Source organism: Aricia agestis, chromosome 3 (genome assembly GCF_905147365.1).
Source record: "Aricia agestis chromosome 3, ilAriAges1.1, whole genome shotgun sequence".
Classification (NCBI taxonomy): Eukaryota; Metazoa; Arthropoda; class Insecta; order Lepidoptera; family Lycaenidae; genus Aricia; species Aricia agestis.
The window spans coordinates 23,265,870-23,291,169 of record NC_056408.1 but is presented as its reverse complement, the minus strand read 5'-3'; the positions used below and the strand labels follow the sequence as shown (position 1 = coordinate 23,291,169).

The following is a 25,300-nucleotide window of genomic DNA, read 5'->3' as shown; positions in this document are numbered from 1 at the left end:
GGTGGGACATTCCCACCACTGTATCTCCTGTGTGGTGTGTGGTGGGCTAAAGTCCGTTAAAAAATCATTATATCACAATTGGAGCTGTGTAGGCGGGGCTAGCGTGCTTTGATATTTTTGGCAGCAAGGGCCAAGGTTTTAATATTTTGTCCGTTATTACTTATTAAACGAAAAAGTTGTTATATTTTTAATTTTTTCACCATTCAAGAGGCTGAGGTTAAAAAATCTGCCAAAGCCCAAATTCGAGCCAGACCTGCGCACGAAGGGTTCCGTAAAAACGGCATAAAATATTGCAAAGAGACCTACAAAATATATTGTATATTATGTGTTGTGTGAAGAATATTTTAGACGATGGCATAGAAATAAGTGTGAAATACGATTTGATGATAAGTTCATACAATAACTTTTCACTCTACTTATTCTAATTTCTATATTATCATGTTATGCAATGTACAAATAGCTGTTACGGTGTGATATCGATTTCTTTCCAGTGTCCAACTCATATAACGCCAGCTGTTCTTTTAAAGACTTATACATAATAACATTATATATTTTGCATTTACCAAACTATTATTACTATAATATAAATATTTTACTACACATTTTATATTTTATCAAATATTTAAAATGTGTACAAAACTTTTTAGAACTTCATTTACAAAATAGCAATGATTTTTCACCTATTTTTGCCTTTTAGAATGGTCCGCCTTGCACAATATTATACCTTTGCCTTAACAATTAACCGACATTTTTAACCGACTTCCAAAAAACGAGGAGGTTATATGTTCGGCTGTGGAAATTTTTATTTTTTTATTTTTGTATGTTCAACGATTACTCCGCCGTTTGAGAACCGATTTTCAAAATTTTTATTTTGTTGTATTAGGTTTTACTGCAATTTGGTACCATGTTTACAAAAGTGGTGACCTGATGATGGGATCCATGAGTAATCGAGGGAACTCCTCGAAATTTATATGGAAACATATGGTGATTTTGGTTTTATAAGAAGCATCCTAAGCATATGCTACCAAAACGCAAGATTTTGCACCGAGGTATACTATGGTTCCGAAGATACTAAGAGAACTCCGGATTCCTTATAAATACAAGTTTGGGGGTTTAGGCGCTGTTTTAAGAACTGAAAGCATATGCTACTATGCAAATTACATTCATCATCATCATCATTACCACGTCAGGGTCACCAATGTTACCAAAATTGAACATAACAAATTCAGCCTTAACTCCAGAGCGTAAGGCACACATTTGATATTACTTCTGAGATCGAGATAGTCAATAATAGTCATAGATACCTTAGGGAGCATACCCATACTACGTGACCTACTTTTTAAGATTTTTTGAAAAATTTTTCGTAAGACGTTTCTCTCGGCGAAATTGACTACGTGACAAAACTCTAGACTCCTCCTCTCGTGACTGATCGTAGTATTTTGAAGACCCCCCCCCCCCCCCCCCTAAATGGGTCACGTAGTATGGGTATGCTCCCTTAGTATGCAACCGCCATAGACTACGCGCACCTGGGGCACAATTCTCAGGATGTGAGAAAAGTTCATCTTCGAATAAAATACCGAATTATGAGATTTTTACGAGCGTAACACAGTTTACTGTAAGTATTCTCAAAACTTCACATTCAAAATATTTCGTGCAAAGATCGCTCGAGTCGAACGAGTGGGACCGGTTATAGATGTCCGAATTCGTACACCACATGTGGCCGCTTGGGAGTTGAAGCGTTCGAGACCGGTTTCCTGCACGATATAATTTGTTGCTAATAGTTTGTGTATTCTCAAAACATTCCTAATATTTCGTGTAAAGATCGGTCGAGTCATAAAACTTACAAGTGCTAGGGACCGGTAGATGTCATATTCGTACACAAATTCACCCTCCTATTGGTGGATAATGGATATGTAGCAAAGTAGTTGTCAAATAAATAAATTACGAACAAATATTCATGCTTGTGTTTCTTTTACGAAATAATTCCCTACTTTTTTTATAAGTTAATGTGTTTAAAAGAAACAATTTATAATTGAGTTAAATTAGAGTAGCTTGTACAAATGTGTATTCTGTGGAGTTGCTAAATTAGACTATTAAAAATTTTATCAGAACTTTTGTTCTATTATGTAGTTTATATACGTTTTAGGATAAGTACGTTTATTATAATATGGGAACTAATTTTTTGAGCAGTTATTTAAATATTTGAGATGTTATTATGATCAGTTTAAAAAATATTGAGCAGTTATTTAATTTTATGGCAGTTGATTAATTATTGCGACTGTAAAACATGAAGAGTACTTAATAAAAAATAGTTGAGCAGTCCAATAACTGAATGAGAGATAAAAATGATAAAATGAGCGGTTCGATAACGACATAACAGAAGGCCTATTTAACCACGGATACCGTAGCGGGGGGACGGGGGGGCGCCGCCCCCCTAAAAGGGGGGCTCGGGGGGCGCAGCCTTTTTCCGAATTCGGCTACACCTCAACTATTTCTGTACTCAATCTTCATCATTTTGAAGTCGGTGCCAGTTCCAAAAGTTTCAAATATTCTGGCAGACTGAAGATTCAGCTATCTGGTACCGACTTCAAAATGATGAAGATTGAGTACAGAAATAGTTGAGTTTTAGCCGAATACGGAAAAAGGCACTATTAGATAGGAAAAAATATTTAATACTTTTTAGTTCATATTATAAGGATGTTATTATTGTTTTTACCTTGGAAGTCGGTTTTAATTTTTTGTTAAAAATAAGAATGAATAGGTACCTAAAGTCGCCGCCATTACGTGTGCCGGTTTTAAATTTTCAAATTATTTCAAAAATAGAATACGTGTAAACCTTTTAAATTTAGAACGGCTCTTGTGCAACGTTCGCGTATCACTCAAATTATTGCACACGCTAAGGTGGATACAGTCTACACATTACTTCCTCATTTCTTCGAGAGTACTTTCAACAAAGAAGATTGGGCTGCTAGAAGGTAGAAACGTTCAAACGTCATTATGGACTATAATCAGGAGGAGGAGGTTCATAAAAAAATCATCATAAAAAGTAAAAACAATAATTATTATCACTCCCCAATAACATTACTAACCAATATAGTTAAATAACATTAAATATTTGTAGTGGCTTGGACTTTGGAGGTTAATAGTAGGGGAGGTGGTGCTCATTTTGAAAAGTCATTTCATCCCGAGCGAAAATCGTAACAATAATAGTGTTAATACATAAGAGTTTTGATCGTCAGCTACTTCAGTATGGGTGAAAAACAAATTGAGAGTATCTAAGTTGTTGTTGGGAATACATATTGTATTGACATTATAAAGATCCCAATTCGCACCCAATAAAGTATCGTATCTAGATTATAGACATTTAGGTTTGATAGGTGTTATTTTAGTTATACTTACCGAATAAAATTGCTATATGAGACAATTTTATAGTTAATTCAAACGAAAATCGCCGTCAGCTGAATCTTTTATGTAGAAATGTCGTCTACGCCAGCGGTCCGCAACCCTGGGGTCGTGACCCCGTGTGGGGTCGCGAAAGATATTTATGGGGTCGCCAAAAAGTCAACAAGGTCCTGTAATTTCATTATAGATCCAAAATAAATAAACTCATCAATATAATTTACGAAATAAAAACAGCTAACTTCGTTACCTGAACTGAACTTCGTTGCACTTTAACCTATTGATTATTATTCTGGGGTCGCTCTTTTTTTTAATTTTTGGGTCGCAATATCAAAAAGGTTGCGGACCGCTGGTCTACGCGACGCCCTCAGATACATTGAGCGCGAAGTATCGTGTATCTGGCTGACGGATTCTCCACCGTCATAATAACGACTGACGTTTTCTTTCTTATTTAAAATGTAGAAACATTCACCTGTGCTATACATTTTGCACGGTATAAAATGACTTTATATTCAATTTTTTTACATATTCAGTAACGCGACTGACGTTGAATCCCCCGTCTGCAATATGGCTGACGGTGATTTTTTTGGTTAAACATGATCTCAATAATCATCTATCAAACTTTCATACGCGCATACGGTATAAAATTACTTTTAGTAAAAATTTTTTCAACAACTTTGAGACAGTCTCAATGTACAACCCACCACGGGTTCGGCGACTGACGCTCATTTTGTTGATTATTAATTAATTTAATCTACTACTGGACAAAAATTTCGTCGGTATAAAATGACTTCGCAAAAAACAACATCACCTCCCCTACTATAATGAATAATGACACCCATTACCTAACATTCGGATGTGGACAGTTGTCGATCGCCCCCCGCACCCCGCAGGCCGCACCGCTGGTACTTGCCTCATTTCTCAATTCAACTATTTAGTGACAAACCTTTAGCTTTCGTCAGCACTCAGCACTCAGCACTCAGCTGTAACGAGTTACGACTTACGATTGACATTGAATATAAGACTCCGCAGCAAATTGAGGTTTAGTTGTTAGTTGCTACAATAAACATTATGTAATTATAACATAATATATTAGTAGTACCAACCTAGGCTGACGATTAAAAAATCATCCATCATTCAGAAGTCTAATGACCATTTTGAACACCCGCCTTCTAAAGTTAGGCGTCCCCTAGCAACAATGTCTGACATCCATAATCTTCTAAATGTATTGTATTGAAACGAAGTTCCTTACCGCGCGATCGGCGTAAATCTGAAGGCTAGACAGAACGATATTTGACCTTGATTTGACCTCGACACTTTTTTATTGGCAAGTACCTGCATGTTAGGCGCAGAGGGCGTTGATGGTAAGTATTCCTGTGCGTCAACTAGATGGCGTTTTTTTTTTAAATAAACAGCAACGCGTTGTTAGTATTCCTGGGCGTCAATAGATGTCGTTTTTTTAAATAATTTTTTTGAGTGTATAATTATGTATAAGTAAGTAGTAAGTACAGGTATTTTGAACATAAGAAATAACTTCGTTTTATTCGGGTGTCCCTTGACACCTCTCAAGTTTAAAAAATGGAGCACGTGTGCCGTGGCCCGTGTGCGGTAGTCGGCCACCCCAGAGGGGCTATTTTAATCGCACTATCATATCAGTCTAATTGGGCCGCATATGGTTTTTGCCAGCGGAGGGTTATGTTTGTGAAATTAATGTTTTATGAATTCATAATAATTAATTAGAAACAAATCCAATAAAAAAATGCTGAGCCCAAATATTCAGATGCGACAAATAGAGCAATAACAAAAATAGGAATAAGTAAAAAAGAGTAAAGACTAAAGACTAAATAATAAAAACCCCCCATGCCAACCCCGGCATGTGGCAACCGAAACCCTAATCCCAGAGTATAATAAATAACAAATAAAAATTAATTAATAATTATGCAGCGGAAGTCAATTTAGTATTTACTCCTAGTATACTTAATGGAATATGGCCTATATGGACTCATGATGATCATCACAATCCGTGTACAAATTTAAGTTTTCTGTTTAATCCCTTTTGGGGTGAAATTTTGAAGAATTATAATTGGACTTTCATTTCAAAGGTTTGTTTTTACTTTTTGAGCAAAGATAAATCATTATTATTAGTAGGCATCCATAGTCCATACCATCTTTAGAGCAAACAGTCAAGTCAGCGGCTAGTAGCAACAAGTTATTATTAAATTAGTTCTCTCATTACTCATTAGTGAGAAATCCTCGCCCGTCAGCTCAACCTTCAACAAATGAAGTTGCGTAATGCGATATCCATTACAAGATCTCATAATCCAATGAAGGAGTACTAGGCCTAAACTCTTGACTCTTGAATGGTCTTTGAACGCTGAAGATGGTCTAACTCTAGACAGACAGACGGAGTTGATGGTTCCCGAAACGACGTCAAAACTCATAAGTATCACCCATCTAGCTGTGCCTCGCTCATAAGACAGACGGCATATATATCCTAATTCCTAGCACCCCCAGACCACGCATGACGTACTCTATATTATGGTGTATGACCAACCACAGGTCCGCACTCCGCAGCTAGATAGTCGAGCCCACGTGACGCAGGAAGCCCCCGGTACCGGTTCTGGCGGCGCGGGCGGCGCGGGCGGTTCCCACGGCACCGTTCGCCGGTCGCAATGACGGTGACGGACGGTGACGGACGGTGACGAGCGGTGACGGCGCACGGGCTACGGGGAATCTTACGAAAACATACATGCATCTAGGCTAAGGTTCTCGCGACCTTCGGTGCGTTTGTACGGCGACATTTTTATAACTTGCCATGCGAGATGAGATGTAACTTCTATAGTTACATCACATGATAATATAAATTCTCTTAAGTATGATCGAGTCAAAGTGACAGAATGATTGGAAATCTGTCAATTTATTCCGAAAGTCAGGGTTTTCGTTCACATTTCCACTGTAGTCTGTAACTGAGTCTGTAACTCTGTAATAATGCTAAGGGTGGGATGCACCAATTTACTTTAACTATAACTTTGAACCATAAAAAATGCCAAAAATTGACTTGTCAAATCCCTAGTAAAAGGCCATAATGGACTATAACTACGCCTCCGGTGCAACCCCCACCCTAAGCCACTTTGATCGCCAGTTCATCATTCACAAATCACAATCCATAGTAATTTTATAAACTCGAAAGTCTTTTTTATTCGTTTAGTCTTTTAAATATTAAAGGTACAGCTGTTTAGCAATCGATTTAGATAAAATTTTGTTGAAATGATGAATGAAAAATGACCACGGTCCACGGTAAAATGTACGGTTACATACAGGGTGTAACAAAACTAAGTGATAATACTTTAAGGCTGCCAAACTGAAATGGGATTGGGCGGGTCATGTAGCCGTATACATCCTGACCGCTGCCGCGCTGGGCAAAGAACGCCACAGACTGGCTACCTGATGATGGACGACGCCGCCGCGGTCGACCTCGCAAAAGATGGCGCGATGAATTTGACACATACGAGCCAGCTTGGCCGACGGTGGCGATGGATCTGGACGAATGGAAGGACTCGGGGGAGGCCTTCGCCCAGCATAGGCTCTTGAAAAATATATACTTTAAAGTTTAAGGTGTTAAATGTGTTCCTTATATTATAGAGTTGATTGTGATACGGTTCACTGTGAAAGTAGCAGAACTGAAAGAGCAAATTTTTTTGTGATACTGAATACTGATACAAGACTGATACACCCTGTAGATAAACTGTGCAAAGTTGCGACTTACTTCCGTCCAGGATGTAACGCAATATTCATCAATATTGATATTTTTTACTGAAATTATCAACCAAATTTAGAATAAATAAACTAACACACTTTCCTGCTGAAGTGAACTGTGATAATGGCCGTTTTACATTATTTCCATCCAGTAATCCAATCCAGCGCTGGATTGTCACTGGAATAATGTAAACGTGTACTGGAATGTATTGAATAATGAATTACATTCCAGTGCACCAGCCACCAGCGCTGGATTGGATTACTGGATTGGAATAATATGAACCCGCTATAGCAATAATAATTTAATATTATGATTTATGTTTATGACTGAAGAAAGTAAATAACTAAGCTGAGTTAGTGACGTTATTTGCCGCGATACTTGAGTCTTGAAGTTTACCTTACAAGCTGTATGTGAAAAGAGAAAGCCGCTATCAATTTGTCCTAGATTAAATCCTGTCATTTTGTTTTGCATTAAACATTAAAAATGGCGTCATAAATTATTTTGTTAAATCATATTTTATTAAATATTATTAATTGAAATAATGTACTTCATATTTATAAAACACTCACGGTTTCTGAAAGGCCTGTCAAATCACTGATCAACTAACATTGCTGTTAATTTAGCATGGATGTCAAATCAGTTTGAGTTTCTGATACATTGATCAGCCGAAAATTAACTAATCTCTGATGATTTTTAATTTGACTAGCGATTTGTTTGTTTTCGTTCATTGCTTCACTATTAACTATCAAAAATGCAAATTAAATGTCAAAAGAAGGAATTGCAGACTGTCATTGCTTTCAAAAATGTTCTGGGAATTTAAAATCTGATACTTTTTATAACATTGATCAGACGAAAATTTACTAATCTGTGATCATTTTGATTTGACATGCGATTTGTTTATTTTAGTTTATTTACCATAATTCCGAATTTAAATTTTTCAGACGATATCGAATCCTAAATTCTTCTTCATTATAGAAATGAAATCGATTATAATATACATTTTTTGCAAATAAAACGAGTATTGCAAATAAAACAGTTTATTTGCATAATCGACGTATTTTTTACGAATTTTTATAAAAACTTCATAATAAATGTGTTTACGAACCTTATAGTAACGTAGTTTCAAATAGAAAATGTAGATTCACATAAAAAATCTATTGAATTCATAAGTTAATTCACCCACAATTACCGATTAGTTGATACAGCTTTTGACAAACCTTTAATCTATGATCACGGCTTGACAAGCGTTTCGGAAACCCAAAATAGCGGTTGACATATTATCATTCTCGAGTCAAATTGAACATCTACCGTCAACTGACGCGCTGATCAAATTAAACAAACTAACCGTGCTTCTAGCAACCCAATTGTTACTTGACAAGAGATTTAACAGGTGATTAGTTAATTTTAGTGTTGATCTGCCTTTCATAAACCGGGTGTCACTAATTACTGAAATACTTACATTAAAATATTATTTTACAAATAACATCTACCTTAGATGGTCTTTTATAATAAAAAAATAAGAACAAAACATATTTTTTTTATACTTTTGACATTAGTGTCTGAAATAGGTATCGTGAGTCGTGACATATGCGTGACATAGTGCAATCTCATCAGTTGTTACTAATTGTTATTAGAAAACAAACCATAAGGATGTGCAGTATAACAGAATAGAATATTATTATTTAATAATTTTAATACGCTTGTATTTCACCCCTCGTGTCACGTGTGTGGCAGCCCTAGCGCGCGGGCGCCGGGTGGGGCGGGGCGCGGGGGGCGGTGTCACTGATAAATAATTGCTACGTGTAAAGCCGTGGAGTCGCGCTTTCGTCATTTCTGTTTACTCAGGTCTCAGATGTTATTGAAATAAAATGTTACTTGTGATACTGAGAAATGCCGGCCAACAACATGTCCACGCACAGAATAGAGTTCCGTTTTCCTTGGAGCCCCTAAAAATATATTGTAAAAATATAAGTAAAACTTTTAAAGGTTAGATAACACTTCTCTATTATTAATAATCTATACTAATATTATAAATGCGAAAGTATCTCTGTCTGTCTGTCTGTCTCGCTTTCACGCCAAAATTACTGTAATGAAATTTTGTACACAGATAGTCTAAAGCCTGAGGGGTTGTAAGGGGGTGAAAATGCGTAAACTTGTTCAAATTATGTTAGTTCAAAAAACTCATAACAGATGGCGCCAAGAGTCGCCTAGATCGCGCTATCGCTTGCTCATATTTATTTCTATAAGATGTGGTAACATGTTGGGCTCGGTTTTTCAATTGTTAATTGTTATACACGTTATCAAATAACTCACCTACCAACATAGATATCAGAAACAACAACATACCAATAATAAATACTAAATAGTTTATGGGTAAAGCTAAAGTTGTGTAATGCAGCTAAGTTGTGTAAAGCTTAATAAGCTCTAAAAATTGGTATAAAAATTGGTACACGGCTGTTTTGGGTATTTTGATTTAAGGGGTACCAGGGTTTTAAAAAGCTTTTGACACCAATTTTGTTGACACCGCGCGCTATAAACTGAAGTCCACGCGGACGAAGTCGCGGGCAACAGCTAGTATTAAATATATTATCTTGCATACTACTAGGAAACATAACCCTCCTCGCACAGTCGCATTAAATTTAGCTCTACAATATGTAAAATAAATAAAGTTCAAGAAGTGACTAATGCACGGAGCACAGTTGATGGTACACAATAACACAACACACATTTGACATAACACAAGACGTGTCAAATAAAGTTACCGTTGGAGTTCAGAGTTCAGACCGCGGTCGAATATTTTGTATTCGATGATAAATACAAGTTAACTCGAAACGAATAATTTGGTCACGCTTCGTGAATACGTGATTAATACAAAATGCACACGAAAAATATTTAGAAAATATTTTAAAACAGAATTTGTGCTTACATCAAGAACTTAGTTATAATTAAGTACATATTTTGTTAGTTTTCATTTTAAATATTAATATGTTATATTTTTTGTAATTTTTTTTTTTAATTTTGATGTTTGGTGGATCTAAGTGAGTACTGAGTAGCAGAAATAATAGGTATGTCTTACCATGACGATAACTATGACTTTTTATAGTTGGCCTTCAAAGGAGCGTGGCCTTCCATGGTCCATGGTCGCTATATTTATTTTAAAAACTAGTGGTCCGCGATATGTATGGGGACCCACGGTGTCTTCTCCGGACCAAACATACTTAAAATCCGATTTTACAAAACTATTTTAAACTATTAATTTAAAACTGTGCTTGACTTCCTAGGGGCCCTTGGCTGAAAAAGGTTGGGAAACACTGCAATAGATCATCGCGTAGTACGAGCACGCGGAGCACGGCGCGGCGGCGGCGCTATCAGTATCAACAGTCACCGCGGCCTGCGCTTGTACTATTATCTATTCTGTGCCTGAACCCAGATAAGATATAGACGCCACCAAATACTCAAATACTCAATGAGGATAACCGAAATATCTTCACTCTAAACTCTAAACAATCAACTAGTTAGAATTCGTACTGAGCCTGACTGAGGTAAAAACCATCGGTTACTTTTCAAATCGTGTCTATAATGTGGGTTTTACTATTTAACTGAAAATGTCTTATTTCGTATAATACTAGGAAACTTTCTTATTTCACATGATATTCCATATTTTTTCGAAACAATAAAAATAAATTGTCTTAAAAGGTAAAACTAACAATAATCATTAGCAACTAATTACGTTTTATAAAGCATAAAATTTTAATAAACCAAATTTATTAAAGCAGTGCTATTTTTCCTGTTATGGTATAGTTTGATAAATAATTTAAATGCAAATTTTATTAAAAAAAATAATTAAAAAAAACGTCTCCACTCCGCTCTGTCCTTGCCTCTTTGTACTATCGCAGCAAGTATATTGAGAGAGCGCGCAACACTCTTTGATACTTTATCAGTTTAAATTAACATGTCAATTGTCATGTCAATTATGCCACTCAAACTTCAAAACTCTTTTAATTAGATCTGATTCATTACTAAATTTATAAAAATTCTTATGTAGAATAAAAAAATTAAAATATCGTGCTTAAAAATCTGAAATACAATTCCTAATTCCTATTATACAAAATATTATGTAGCCATATCCAGCAGTAATTCGAGTGCTGTGTACTCGGTTAGCAATATTTCTTTATAAAAATAAATTAAAAAGTTTAGTGCTCACAATATTATTATTATCTTCTCTTATAATATTTAACATTCAACCCACGACAACAATTTCGGGCGACTCACTCTAATTACAATTTAAATATAATATCATTAAAATATCAAGATGGTTCTTTCGCTACACCATAAAGTACTTGGAAATTACATTGAGTCGTCTGCAAATAATATTCGACCTTATACCGCTGGGATAGGACACACTTCGGCAGTTACTGCATAGTCGTTAGTGTGTGGTACAAGTTAGAAAAAATAGATAAAAAAACGTTTTTTTTTACGTGCACGTAAACACCTGCCGCTGTTTTTAAATATTATGTGTTGTAACTTGTAACCTGTAGGTATAAACTTTAGGATTTCTTTACTTTTTGTGCTGTAATCGTCAAAAACACGTAGCGTACGTGATGTCTAAGTGTCATAAATCGTAATAAATTTAATAATTATGTATATTATTTAAAATATGTAGCAGCGCTAGCTTTAAATATTTTAAGTTTAGGGAAATCTTAAATAATTATACAATTTATTTAAGTTCTGTAAATTGTAATTAAAAAAATTGCTATAATAATGTACCAGATTCTCAAATAATCTAAAAACTTTAAATGACACATACATAATATAATATATTATGTATAGAGATGTATCGATTTTAGAAGATGAAATGGCTGATTATTATTAATACGTTACTAAGGGATCAAAATCTCAAATATATTTTGAATTAAAAATGACATACGCTGACAATCGCCATTGCTCGTCGTTTGGACCCTGCCCCACTCGTAATTTCATCCATGAAATAGTTGGCGTTACCAAATAGGGATTAGAGAGGGACGGAGCGACGCGTGCGAGCGAGACGCAAGTTCACGAGAAACGCCCGGATTTTTGTGCTTTCATACAATTTGAATATTGTAGTTTTTTTATCAACATTTTAATTTTCGTAACAATTGAACAAAATGTTGCGTTGTCAGCATGATAATGCCTCAAACATACAAGCTACAATTAGTATTATTTGTAAATTTTAATTGAGCAGTTACCAAAATTCTAGAATCAAAAACCTAAGACCTAAGTTCCTTAAGAAATTACTTTAAAGTTTAAACTCTAAACTCTGGAGACAGACTTCATATAAGTCACACTTCACACTCTGAACTCTAAAGATTTTAAAAAAATGTGTAGAAAATGTTGCCAAGGGAGGAAGGGAGTGTCCTGACTCCTGGGCCCTGCCTTCTTAATTCTCAGCCCCAAAATGTCAAAAAAAAAAGTTGCGAGAGGAACGTTGTCTTGGACTCTTTCTCTCAGCCTCCATGGAGGTCCACAAGCTGTACTAACAGACACCAAGCGCCAGCCTCATCATGATCAGACTCACCTCGCCGTGCTGTCCGCGGCCGTCGGGCGTGTTCTCGGGCAGGAAGTACAGCCGCAACGACACCAGCGTCTGGTCCGACACGCGATCCGTCCACAGCAGCTGCAGCTCGCCTGAGGAACGACAATATGAGTTACAAGCGCGATTATAATAATCGTCCGTTGACGGGCCAGCGCCCAGCGGGGCTAAAATGGTCGCTTTGGAGAATCACATTATGAATCATAATATGAATCATTTTTTAAAATCGCAAAATGCAAGTCTGCTTGGAATTCATGTCTACAACTCGACAGGGCTATAAATGAACGTGGCGAAAAAAGGAACTAACGCTGCCATCATTCAAAAACGTCATTTTTGACAGTTCTCTTTTACGAGCAGCGCCACCGCCACCGCCCACGTTCATTTATAGCCTTGTCGGCTGTCGCACAGTAGTAATTCGTACTAATTTGACATTTGTCAGTTTGACAGATTTGACAATTCATTTGCTGAATTGATTTAAAGGAATTGCTAAATGTGACTATTTTAGCCCCGCAGAATCTCCAACCTCGTATTTCGCTTCGCAGACTGCCGCTTGCGATTGTATGCAAAAATTATCACAATTATAATTTAAGTATAAAATATATTATTTGCCTACTAGAAAAAAAATTTAAAAAGAAGCTACAAAATCTTCGCACAGCATTGAAAAGAAAGCCTGGCGCATGATAATTGATAATAATATTTGTTTATTAGTACTATAAGGGACTGATCAGACGTTCGCGTGTTCTGCGCGTATTCTACTATACTATAGTAGAACACGCACAGAACATGCGATATGAACATAGTAACTATAGCGTATGGGAAAACACGCGCGCAGCACGCACTGAACCCGCGTAGGGCCCGCGCGCGTTTTCCCATAAGCTATAGTTCAACCAGCGCAGAACACACGCACTTCTGATCGCGCTAATAATTTTGGCGATGCTTTACCGATGACCTCTTCTTATGTTTCAAACTTTGGGTGTAGCCTGTTCATAGTTATCTTACGTCGGAGAATTAATGGTAACGTCAAAATAGTCTTTGTGTCACTATGAGAGGCAAAATAACTCTGAATAGTGCACCGTACACCGGTAAATGGTAAGTGACACCACTTGTGGGTCTTCCGTGAAGCAGGTGCAGTGTAACGGTGTCGCTGCCCTTAGCATCGCTTACGAAGCTTTCCCATTAAAAAGGATTTGAAAGTACAATCACAATGTATCATTGATCAGCATTTTTTCGGAAAAATATTTCTGATCTCGAAAGAGAGCAACTGGCAACCATCCCAGTTCCCACTCCTCGGATTCCAGGACCATCGAATGACTCAGGGACTAGAATCTAAATCAAAGAGGGACAGGATTGTGCAGTGTACAATGTACATGTATAGTACATTACTTACCTAGGGACCATCGAATGACTAAGGGACCAGGGCCTCAGGGGGCTAGAATCTAGATCAAAGATGTACAGGCCACATACCTATGGAGATGAGCTCGGAGTCCTGCCATATCTTGACGAAGAAGAAGTCTCCGATGGCGACGATCCGCTCCAGGAGGCCCGTCAGCTTGATCGCCTTGTAGAACGTGTACTGGCCGTGCTGCCCGCACGGAGCGCCCACCAGCTGAGAACAGAGATGGCTTATAAACTTTTGCTTTCATGTAAAATGCCTTTACTAATAGAATACAGACGGAAATACAGAACTTATTCAAGGCGTCCTAAAGTCACCCAGTATACCTTGTAACCTGTAAGTCATCAGCTGTTTTTAAATATATATATATGTATAGGTGGCTAGTCAAAAGTAAATTAAGTTTACAAGGAAAACCTTTTAATAGCAGAAGATTTTACGCGGTATTACGAAATCCGTACAACAGCTTCCAGTATGCGATAAGGCAGAATCAGGGCCGGTTTATATTATAGTCTGGCTAATCAAGAATCTACAACAGATTTCATATATAGCCTGTCAGAATCCACGCTAGATTTTAATAGCCCGTCAGAATGCACGCCAGATTTTGTTATATATTGTATACTTTATTTTTATTTTTATTTATTCGTTTATTTTCATAAATCATATATGTTATAAAATATACTCTCCATAAACCACGAAGGTTTGTCCGGAGTGTATTAAAATAATAACCTAGCTCCACGCCAGATTTCGTATAGCCTGACAGAATACACGTCAGATTTCTCATAAGCTAGCAGAATCCGCGCCAGATTTCATAAGTCTAGCAGAATCCGCGCCAGATTTTGTGTAGTCTAGCAGAATCCGCGCCAGATTTTGTGTAGTCTAGCAGAATCCGCGCCAGATTCCATATAGCCTGGCAGAACCGCGCCAAATTTCCTATTGTCTAGCAGAATCCACGCCAGATTCCATATAGCCTGGCAGAATCCGCGCCAGATTTCGTATTTTCTAGCAGAATCCTCGCCAGATTCCATAATATAGTCTGGCAGAATCTGATCAAATCCCCGGCGGATCTCACGCCAGAGAGAAAAATATCGCAGTATCGCGGAATCAGTCACAAATTATATGCGGTATGGCAGAACCCGCAATGGATAAGAGCGGAACCTAACTACAAGCCAGCCATGGTGAAGTTATTCCATAGTTGCTTATATGACGCCATTAAACTTACAAGTTACATCACAATACATGTAGACTGACGTGGACAACCGGAATATTATTAATACATAGTATGTCTATGGAAATTATAGGGTTAGTGACCTTAAAGAACAAACTGTCGTTCACAATATTTTATTTGAAATTGAGAGCTAAAGACAGAATAGAGCATAATAACATACGATTTAAATAATAAATTGCAAATACCGAAAGGTCATAAAAGCGATTGACGACTTTTGACGACCTGTCAAATAAAAGTTGTTACAATTTTCATTAGACTGCCTCTCTCTTTTCATCTTGTTATAATCTGCCATAAAGGATTTTCTTCTCTCTCGCACTCTTTGTTGGTCTATGCATTATAAGTTTATGTTAAAGAACTACATTACGAGACAGTCCCTGTACGGTGTACCTAAGGTGGGTTCAGACTTCAGACTTCAGATTAGACGTGACTGTGACCTAGCAACGGACATTTCCTTATGATGGGTGAATAGGATATAAATTATAATAGTACTGCACTGTTTATTACGCTCAATATTCAGTCAATATTCTGATATATGAGCTATGACAGTGATGTGCAACATGTCTGATTATTAGACATCGGATTATATATGCATTTGCATACTTGTATATTATGCAAATGCATATAGGTAATGTCACTTTTTAGGCGATAGTGCATATTTTGGCAATTTTTCGTTGATAGTGCATATTTCGGTAGTTTTGCCCTCGTAGTCTCCAAACTAGCTATCATGACACACATCGAGGCCACAAAACAGAGGTACGCCGTACGATAGACCAAAACACTTCAAATATGTAGCTCCATCCATAGAAGTATTGACATCGTTGGCTCCATCCCCATTTAAAGAATGCAATACACCCAATAGGTACAATATCTTTCTAGAAACAAAATATTTCTTTGTAGTTGGCAACGTTAGTAAAAAATAAAAACTTTCATGGGCATTAAGATTGCAATCGGAAAATGTTGGTAGAAAATTATTATTGGCGTATAATAAATAAATAAAAGTCTTTATTTCAAGCAATTAAAAATCCTGGATTTGATGAAATTATATTTATTAATGTCACTACCGGAAAAGTCTTCAAAAAAATAATAAATTTTAATATTAAGTGACTTTTGATTGTGCATATATTTCGACCATTTTTCGTGCATATTTCGGCACTTTGATCGTGCATATAATCCGATACTGATTATTGTTTACTGTTTGTGCTGGTAGCGCCCTCTGCTCAACGTTATTATTTCCTATTGCATGGCGTGACATGATAATATTTTGTATTGTTGCGGTCAGTGGTCAGTCATAATAATATTATAAAATTTAGACGAACATTTACCGCCCAAAATCCTAGGGCTGTCACCAACCGAATAAAACACGAGCAACTGCGGTTTTTATAAAAATACTGCAGTGGGCATTGGGTAAGCTCACTAGCAAGTGGAGATTTGCCAATGGTGATTTTTTGTCATGGCGCATTAAATATAGATTAAAATAATATTACTTTACTGTTGAGACATGGGACATGGTGTATTGTGTTGTGTCATGTGGTGTCGAAAACCATTGCACGCGCGGGTTACCAACAATCCAAACGCCCGGATGTAGCCATTTTGCGCGTACCGTCAGCAATCCAACCCTTCCAAATTAAAAAATTAAAGTGTTTTTTTATTGAGTGATTTGCTTAAAATCCTATTTTTTTTGTTATAAAAATATTTTTTAAAGAAAATAAGGACAAAATAAACTGTATCACGTGTCATATCTTATAAGTTATAATATTATAATATTAAAGCTTATGTAGTAAATTAAAAACATATTATTATTTTTAAAATGTTTCGAATAGGCTATTCAGATGACGTAATATTATGATTGAATGGTTAAAAGAAATCATTGAGAATGTGACTGTATCGGTATCGTATAACAAGTACCTAATTAATACTGATTAATGATTATTATAAGTATATTAATTACTACCGTTAGTTAATTTAATATTAGTTTTACGTAATTATAAAAATGTCAATGAAATAATAAAATTACAAACTTAAGTATATTATATAAAATAGTTATAACTGTAGACATCAGAATTCAGATTAGACATAATTATGCACTATCAAAGTGCCGAAATATGCACAAAATGCACAATCAAAAGTGACTTATTGTTAAAATTTACGGTTTTTTAAGAGTTTTTCGGTGGTGCCGTCAACAAATGCGCCAAAATTCATCATTCCATCAAATCCAGGATTTTTTTTTCTTATCTGTACCAACAAAATTTTCTACCAACATTTTCCGATTGAAATCTTAGTGCCCATGGAAGTTCATAAGTTAATAAGGATGGGGCCACATATTATTTGAAGTATTTTGATTTTTGATCTATCGTACCTCTATTTCGTGACATCGATTTGTAGTATGATAGCTAGTTTGGAGACTGCGGGGGCCTCAAACTACTGAAATATGCACTATCCACGAAAATTTGCCAAAATATGCACAAACGCCAAAAAAGTGCCATTATATGCATTTGCATATATGCAAGTATATAAATGCATATAATCCGATGTCTAGTTATAAGTATAATAATAATAGCTCCCACACCGGTTTCGGTGACGGTGGCCGGTTTCATTGAAACCAGGCCAGCTACGCAGGAGTAATTTTTTATAGTGCCCAAGTGTGTGCGCAGTATACGAGAGCACTCTCTATTCCTTTACTCTCATAGCCCAGTGGGACGGAAGACCGACACGACTGGCGAGAGATCAGGCGCAGGACCGACTTTTCACATGCCCATCCGACGCATGGATCATCTTACTTGTCAATCAGGTGATCAGCCTGTAATGTCCTAACCAAACTTGGAAATAACATGTTTCCAACGCGGGAATCGAACCCACGACCTCCGAGTCAAGAGCCGCGCTCTATACCACTAGACCACGGAGTTATAAGTATAGTTATAAGAAATAAAAAGTTTGGAATTTTAGTCTTTAATAGGTTATCAATTTTCATGAATTATTTAAAAAAGTTACTTACAACTAGGGTATGTTATTCGAATATTCGAATACTCGTTTTATTCGAATATTCGACGATTTTATTATTCGAATATTCGCCAAATTATTTTTCGAATAATTCGAATAGTAGAAATATTTTTTATTTTTGTTTAAAATGCTATCAAACAAAAAATTAACATGGAATAAGAACACAATTAAGTTTATTTCAGAAAAATAATATTATTTATGAATATTCTACATCTTTAATGATATGTATATATATATTTTAATCTGTTTTTAGTCTAACTAATGAGTATACGACCATTAATCGTCGCCGTTGACCATGTTTAAGACGTTATTTTGCCTAAAGACATGCAAATGAAGATATAAACTCCTTTCAGTCATGGATTTCAGTATCGTCAGTAATGGTCGCTCACGATCTGTATCCATTGACTTCTTTTAAGCTTTCTCAAATTTTTGTCTACCGTGATAACTATACGAGGGCTGCTATTTATGTATCCGGAACTGGCCACTTACAAGAACAATATTTAAAAAGTAATTACAACATTTGAAAATAGAACTCTTTGGTTGAAGAATACATTTTGTTTCATGTGACTGTCAATTATTTTTCCATTGTGGCGTCATTTTGAAAATTGCGTGTCTTCATTTGCCATGGATTTAACGCGTGAACATTTTCGTGCAATGATTTACTACGATTTTCGGCGTGGGCTAAATCAACAACAGTGCTTTATTCAACTCACCGCAACTTTTGGAGATGAAGCACCATCAAAAACCACTGTTTATCACTGGTACAGTGAGTTTAATCGTGGGCGGTCTATGCTCACGGATGAAAATAAAGAAGGTCGCCCAAAAACAGCTGTTGTCCCAAAAATATAGATGCTGTGGAATAATAATGCGTGATCGTCATGTTACATATCGCGAGATAGAGGCGTCCTTAGGCATAAGTATGACGAGCATACATAAGATATTACACGAACATTTGGCTGTAAAAAAAAATATGTTCGCGTTGGATTCCGCACAACTTGACAATCGATCAAAAACGGGCTCGTGTCGATTGGTGCAAAAAAATGATAAAAAAATACAACCGTGGTACGTCAAAAGCCGTTTATAATATCTACACAGGTGATGAATCTTGGATCTATGCATATGACCCCGAAACTAAACAACAGTCAACGGTGTGGGTGTTCCAAGATGAGCCGAAACCAACAAAAGTTACTCGTGCAAAAAGTACTTTGAAGCAAATGGTCGCCTGTTTTTTTGGAATTAATGGACATGTGGCTACAGTGCCATTAGAGAATCGTAAAACGGTTAATTCTGAATGGTATACGACCATTTGTTTACCAGAAGTCTTTGAAGAAATAAGAAAGACAACCGACAACGCAGAATCATATTACATCACGACAATGCTAGCTGTCACACCTCAGCTGAAACAACTCAGTTTTTGGAGGGTCAAAAGATCGAATTGACTGGTCATCCGCCGTACAGCCCTGATTTGGCACCTAACGATTTCTTTTTATTTCCATACGCGAAGAACAAATTACGTGGTCAACGTTTTTCGAGCCGCGAAGAGGCTGTTGATGCGTTCAAAATGCACGTTTTGGAGATACCTCAATCAGAATGGAAAAAGTGCTATGAAAATTGGTTCCAGCGTATGCAAAAATGTGTCGATCATCGCGGTGAATATTTTGAAAAGCAATAAAACCATATTAAATGATATATGTTTGTTTCTTTTTTTAATTCCGGATACATAAATAGCAGCCCTCGTATTATATCGTGGGCTTTAACCCAGAAGGATTTATATAAAACAAACTCGTCTTTTAAGAAGGTAATAGATGTAAGTGCAATATTGAGAGTCTTAAAATATGTAGTTTAACGCTTCTGTACTGAAAATCGTTTATTCATTAATCAAGATTAGCACATTTACGTTAACAATTAAAAATAAGCAATCACAAGAGGCCAGCGGGAACATAAACATCGCTGGTATGACCGTTTGAGTGAGGCGCGGAGGATCGCGTGATCGGAGAGGCGCGAATTTCACAGCGCGCCGCTTGATTGCCAAAATCGCACTGACTGGCCAGCGGACCCCGCGCGGGCGCCGGAGCGGTCCGCGGCGTTCGAGGCGCGGGAGGGGAGGTGTTATAGGGATGGATCCTGGTGATGCAATAGGGATGTACCCGATTTTTTAAAACCCCGCGTTATATCCTCCCCCTCTAGCCTAACTAGGCGCCTCGCCGTTGGGCTAGTTATCTAAGTATCTACGTGGCCTTCCACGTTTACGTTTCTCCCGGACGGGAGGTTCTACCTGGCCTGAGAAGGGCGTGAGATGCGAAACGTGATATTTACCCACGTCCCCCCCGGTCTGAACGTTCTTCAACATATAAGTTGTTGGGCTGGCAATACTACCGATTTGATATGGGCCGTCACGGCGTGGTATGAACTTTGCGGATTGTCCGCGCCCTGCATCGTTTGGCCCCTGAGTCTTCGAAGGACAAGATCCCCTACCTGATAGTCTGGAGGCGTCCTGCGCTTCTTGTCAGCATTATCCTTCTGGACGGCCTGAGCCCTCTCGTGAGTGTCTCTGGCGTCATCCAGGGTCGCGGCCATTTTCTTTAAGTAGGGAGTGATACCTGGGACGAAGTTATCCACCTCCAAGATAGCCCTCATGTCCGTGGCGGAGTCATAAGGAGCTCGCAGCTCTCTTCCAAAAGTTAATTGCGCCGGCGAGTACCCTGTACTGCTGGTAACGGCGGAATTCATCGCGAACCTTACCGCAGCGAGGTGTAAATCCCAGGTGTCATGATCCTGGCCCACAAGAATAGCAAGTTGAGCCTTGAGGTCCCTGTTCTTGCGCTCGATCGGGTTGGCCTCCGGATGGTAGAATGGCGTGAGCGACTGGCTGATTCCTAAAACATGACATACCTGCTGCATGACTTTGCTCACAAATTGCACGCCGTTGTCACTGATGAGGCGGCGTGGCACACCATACCTGAGGAAAACCTCGTTGGCTAACGTCTGCGCACACTCGACGCTGGTGGCATTCTCGAGTGGAAACAATTCCACCCAGCGCGAGCAGACGTCCTCCACGATCAGGATCCACCTGTTTCTCCGTGGGGTCTCAACCAATGGACCGAATAGGTCCACCGAGACAACTTCGAATCTTCTCGATACGGCAGGGGTTTGCAGCAGCCCCGCTGGTTTCCGATTGTCGGCCTTATACCTCTGGCAAGGCACACATTCTTTAATATAATTAGTCACGAACGTGCGCATGCCAGGCCAATAGTAGCGAGACCGAATGCGGCTCAAGGTGCGTTCCACTCCGAAGTGACCTGCTGTAGGTGCATCATGGAGGTCAGCCATCACTTGCCTGCGTTCGTGCTCGGGCACAACCAAACATGCGTCTTCTCCGTCGTCGGACTCCAAACTGTACCTATAAAGGATTCCGTCGGAAAGTGTATATCCGCGGTCGGACCATGGTCTCCCCCTAGAGGGTTCGTTGGACTCCAAGTCCTCAATAATCTTGCGAACCTCTGGGTCCATCAGTTGATTGTTACGGACGTCACCACTGCTCCGTTTCGGCAGATCAACAACGGTGAGACATATGTCGCATACCGGGTCCTGCGAACAAACGGGCCGCGAAAGCGTGTCTGCGACCACGTTTGAACGTCCGGGTGTGTATTCAATACTTAGGTCGAACTCTTGCAGAGTTAGGGCCCACCTGGCCAGTCGGCCGCTAGGTGACCTCTGACTCATCAGCCAACGCAAGGGCTGATGATCCGTTCTAACAATAACCTTCGCGGTTTCCACATAACCGCGGAACTTACACAAAGCCCACACGACAGCGAGAGCCTCCCGCTCAGTCGTCGAGTAATTCCTCTCGGCACTGGTGAGAAGTCGGCTTGCGTACTCGATCGGCCTCTCATCGGAGCCCTCCCCCTGCATGAGAACGGCCCCGAGGCAATATCCACTACTGTCAGTGCAGAGAATGAATGGCCTTGCCTCATCTGCCTGACGCAATATGGGAGCGGATACGAGGAGAGATTTAATGCGCTCGAACGCCTCCTGTTGCTCGGCGTCCCATCGCCAAACGTTCGTCTTCTTCAGGAGGTTAGTGAGGGGTCGTGCAATCTCTGCGTAATTCGGTATAAAACGTCGGAACCAACTCGACGTTTGCAGAAAACACTTGAGGTGTTTCACATTTGTGGGCACTAGCATGTTATCTACCGCCGCGGTTTTGTCCGGATCCACCTGGATTCCGCCTGGTGCGATAACATGGCCCAGGAACTTGACCGACTCTCGGGCGAAATGACTCTTGTCTCTATTGACTCGTAGCTTAAATAAGGCCAGCCGGTCGAAGACGGCCTTCAAGTCCGCCAGGTGCCTCTCGAAGGGACCTGGTGACAGGAGGACCAGGTCATCCAAGTAGGACAGCAGTTCTACTCCCTTCAGGTTTGAACGGCACCTGTCCATCAACCTTTGAAAAGTGGCCCCGGAATTCCGTAGGCCCATCGGCATCCGCTTGAATCTGAAGGTTCCGAGCGGCGTCGTGAACGCCGACTTGTCCTGATCCTCAGGGCAAAGGCTGACCTGATGGTACCCTGACCTCAGGTCAAGGGTTGTCATGTATTCACTGGATTTGGCCGCGTGCAGGATGTTCTCAATGCGCGGGAGTGGATAACGGTCTGGCTCGGTTACCGCGTTGAGCCTCCGGTAATCCACACACATCCTCAAGCTTCCATCTTTCTTGGCCACGAGGACGACATTCGAGGCCCAAGGAGACTCGCATTCCTCGATTACGTCGTCACGTAGCAACTTGTCTAGTTCCCTCTGCAACGCCTCCTTCCGTTTCTGGGACATCCTGTACGGCGGGTTAGCAATGGGCTCCTGGTCTGGACTCACCTTTATACGGTGGGTGGCGAACTCCGTGGCAGGACCGTGGCGCGCAAATTGGGCCGTTCTGTCACTGATGAATTCGTTGAGAGTGCGCCTTTCCTCCACTGACAACTTCGTTCCTTCATCTTCGCGCAACGAGAGCTGCGCGGTGTCGGCGCGCAACAGCTCCGTGTCAGCTGGGCTAAGGGAGTAGGTATACACAAAGTCATGCGAAAGTTCGGGATCATCCGCGAACATCCACTTACCTCGAGCAACATCCAGTACCATACCGGCCCGGGATAAGAACTCGACACCCAATAGTGTTCTAGTCTCGTCCCCGGGCAGTACCAGGAACTCACTCGTTACCTCATGACCTTCAATCGTGACTGTGACCTCAGCTGACAACAAGTCCCGCAACATCTGAGACCCGTCAGCCAAACGTACAGTGCGGCGGGATTCGATAAATTGTACTCCCGCGTCGACTAAAATTCGGTGCAACATAGGACTCGCGATGCAGTGTGTAGCACCCGTGTCGACTATTGCCACACCGTTACGACCCATAACACGAATATTCACCATAGGGTGCGATGAATTTTCGCACGCGACTGTACTACCTAAGTGTACATGTGTGTCACTACCTTTATCGGAACAATAACAAAAATCGCGACTCGACGTAACATCCCTATTCGAGTCGGTATAATTAAATGTCGCACTATTGAGCCCCGTCCCCTCTTTTTTCGCCGGCATCGAAGTCGACGTTCCCGGGTTACAAACATCACATTTCGCCCTCACGACACCAGTCTTACCGCAACCATAACATCGGACAACTTTAGGTGAACTATAACTGGGGTCGTTACCCTTATTACCTATTTGGGAAGTTTTCTCGCGATTACGGCACTCATCACTAATATGACCGAAAGCTCTACAATAGCTGCAACGCGGCCTGTTTTTATTACGCGTAGCGACAGTACTCGTGCAAGGCGAATTGGATCGCGCGGGGTGCTGGCCAGTAGAAGTAGGTATAGTTTGCGACTTACGTGTTCTAATAATATCGGGACTTACTTGATATTCCTTCATGTTATCCTCCGCGATCCTCGTGTTACACAGTAACTCATCTAAACTACTTACAGACTCGCGGGGCACTCTTTTCTTAAGTCTATTACATAACAAACCGTAACACATATCTACTTGCATAACTTCGTCTACTTTATAGGGCAACTTAGCGAATAGAGCGCGCACTTTACACAACATAACTTCGGCGCGTTCGTTATCTTGTTGTTCGGACGCGAAAATCTGTCTAAATATTTTGTACGCCGGTTGAGCGACGCCGTAGATTGCGCGGAGTCGTGCGAGCGCGTCGTGCCACGTCGCGACCGACGACTTGACGCCTCTCCACCATATCGCTGCGTCGCCTTCCAGGAGCATTGGTAATCCACGGAGAGCATGCTCGTCGCTGACGGCTGCGCAGTCCTTGAATATCTCGACGGCGTCGAGGAATGCCTCCAATACTTCGCCGTCATGGGATGACCCGTCGAATCTGGCGGTGCACTTCGTGAAGTTGCCGCCGGGCGCACATGCTGATGACGTCGACGCCACCGGGGTAGAAGCCCTGAAGTCTCCGGCGGATGTCATCAGTGAGCTGATAAGGGTTCTGTTCGCTTCAGCTTGAGCGCGTGTGATGCTATCTACCAGCGTAGATAGAAATTGCTCGGGGAGTTGGTATGCTGGTGCCTGCGGTTGTCTCGTTCCTTCCACAGGTTGCTCAGCGCGACCGAACTCGCCGGTAGTGTCTTCGTCGCCGGTCTCGGTTGGCGTGCCGTCGCCATCTTGTTGACGATGCCGGAGCGCGTCCTGCCGTGTTCTCGTCATCGTACGCGAACCAAACGCGAACGGATAATCACGTAGGAGGTCCGTGCTTCTGCCACACAAGCGGGTTAGGTAATTACCTACACGATTTTACGTAATTATGTAGGTACGTAAAAATGTCCGAGCCGCGGGATTCGAGCCACTAGTATGGGCGCCAGTTTAACGCTTCTGTACTGAAAATCGTTTATTCATTAATCAAGATTAGCACATTTACGTTAACAATTAAAAATAAGCAATCACAAGAGGCCAGCG

The 25,300-nt window shown here is 39.8% G+C and overlaps 1 protein-coding gene across 3 annotated transcripts in view; it reads right to left on the bottom strand.

Moving 5' to 3' along the window:
• Window positions 1-25,300, bottom strand: part of LOC121725726 (AT-rich interactive domain-containing protein 5B-like) — a 74,313-nt gene that overhangs the window by 31,142 nt on the left and 17,871 nt on the right. For all 3 annotated transcript variants that reach the window (XM_042112791.1, XM_042112794.1, XM_042112792.1), the window contains exons 2-3: window positions 14,190-14,331; window positions 12,711-12,820 (exon numbers count right to left, since the gene is read on the bottom strand). In XM_042112791.1, coding sequence (XP_041968725.1) covers window positions 12,711-12,820; window positions 14,190-14,331 — 252 coding nt within the window. The remainder of the gene's footprint in view (window positions 1-12,710; window positions 12,821-14,189; window positions 14,332-25,300) is intronic.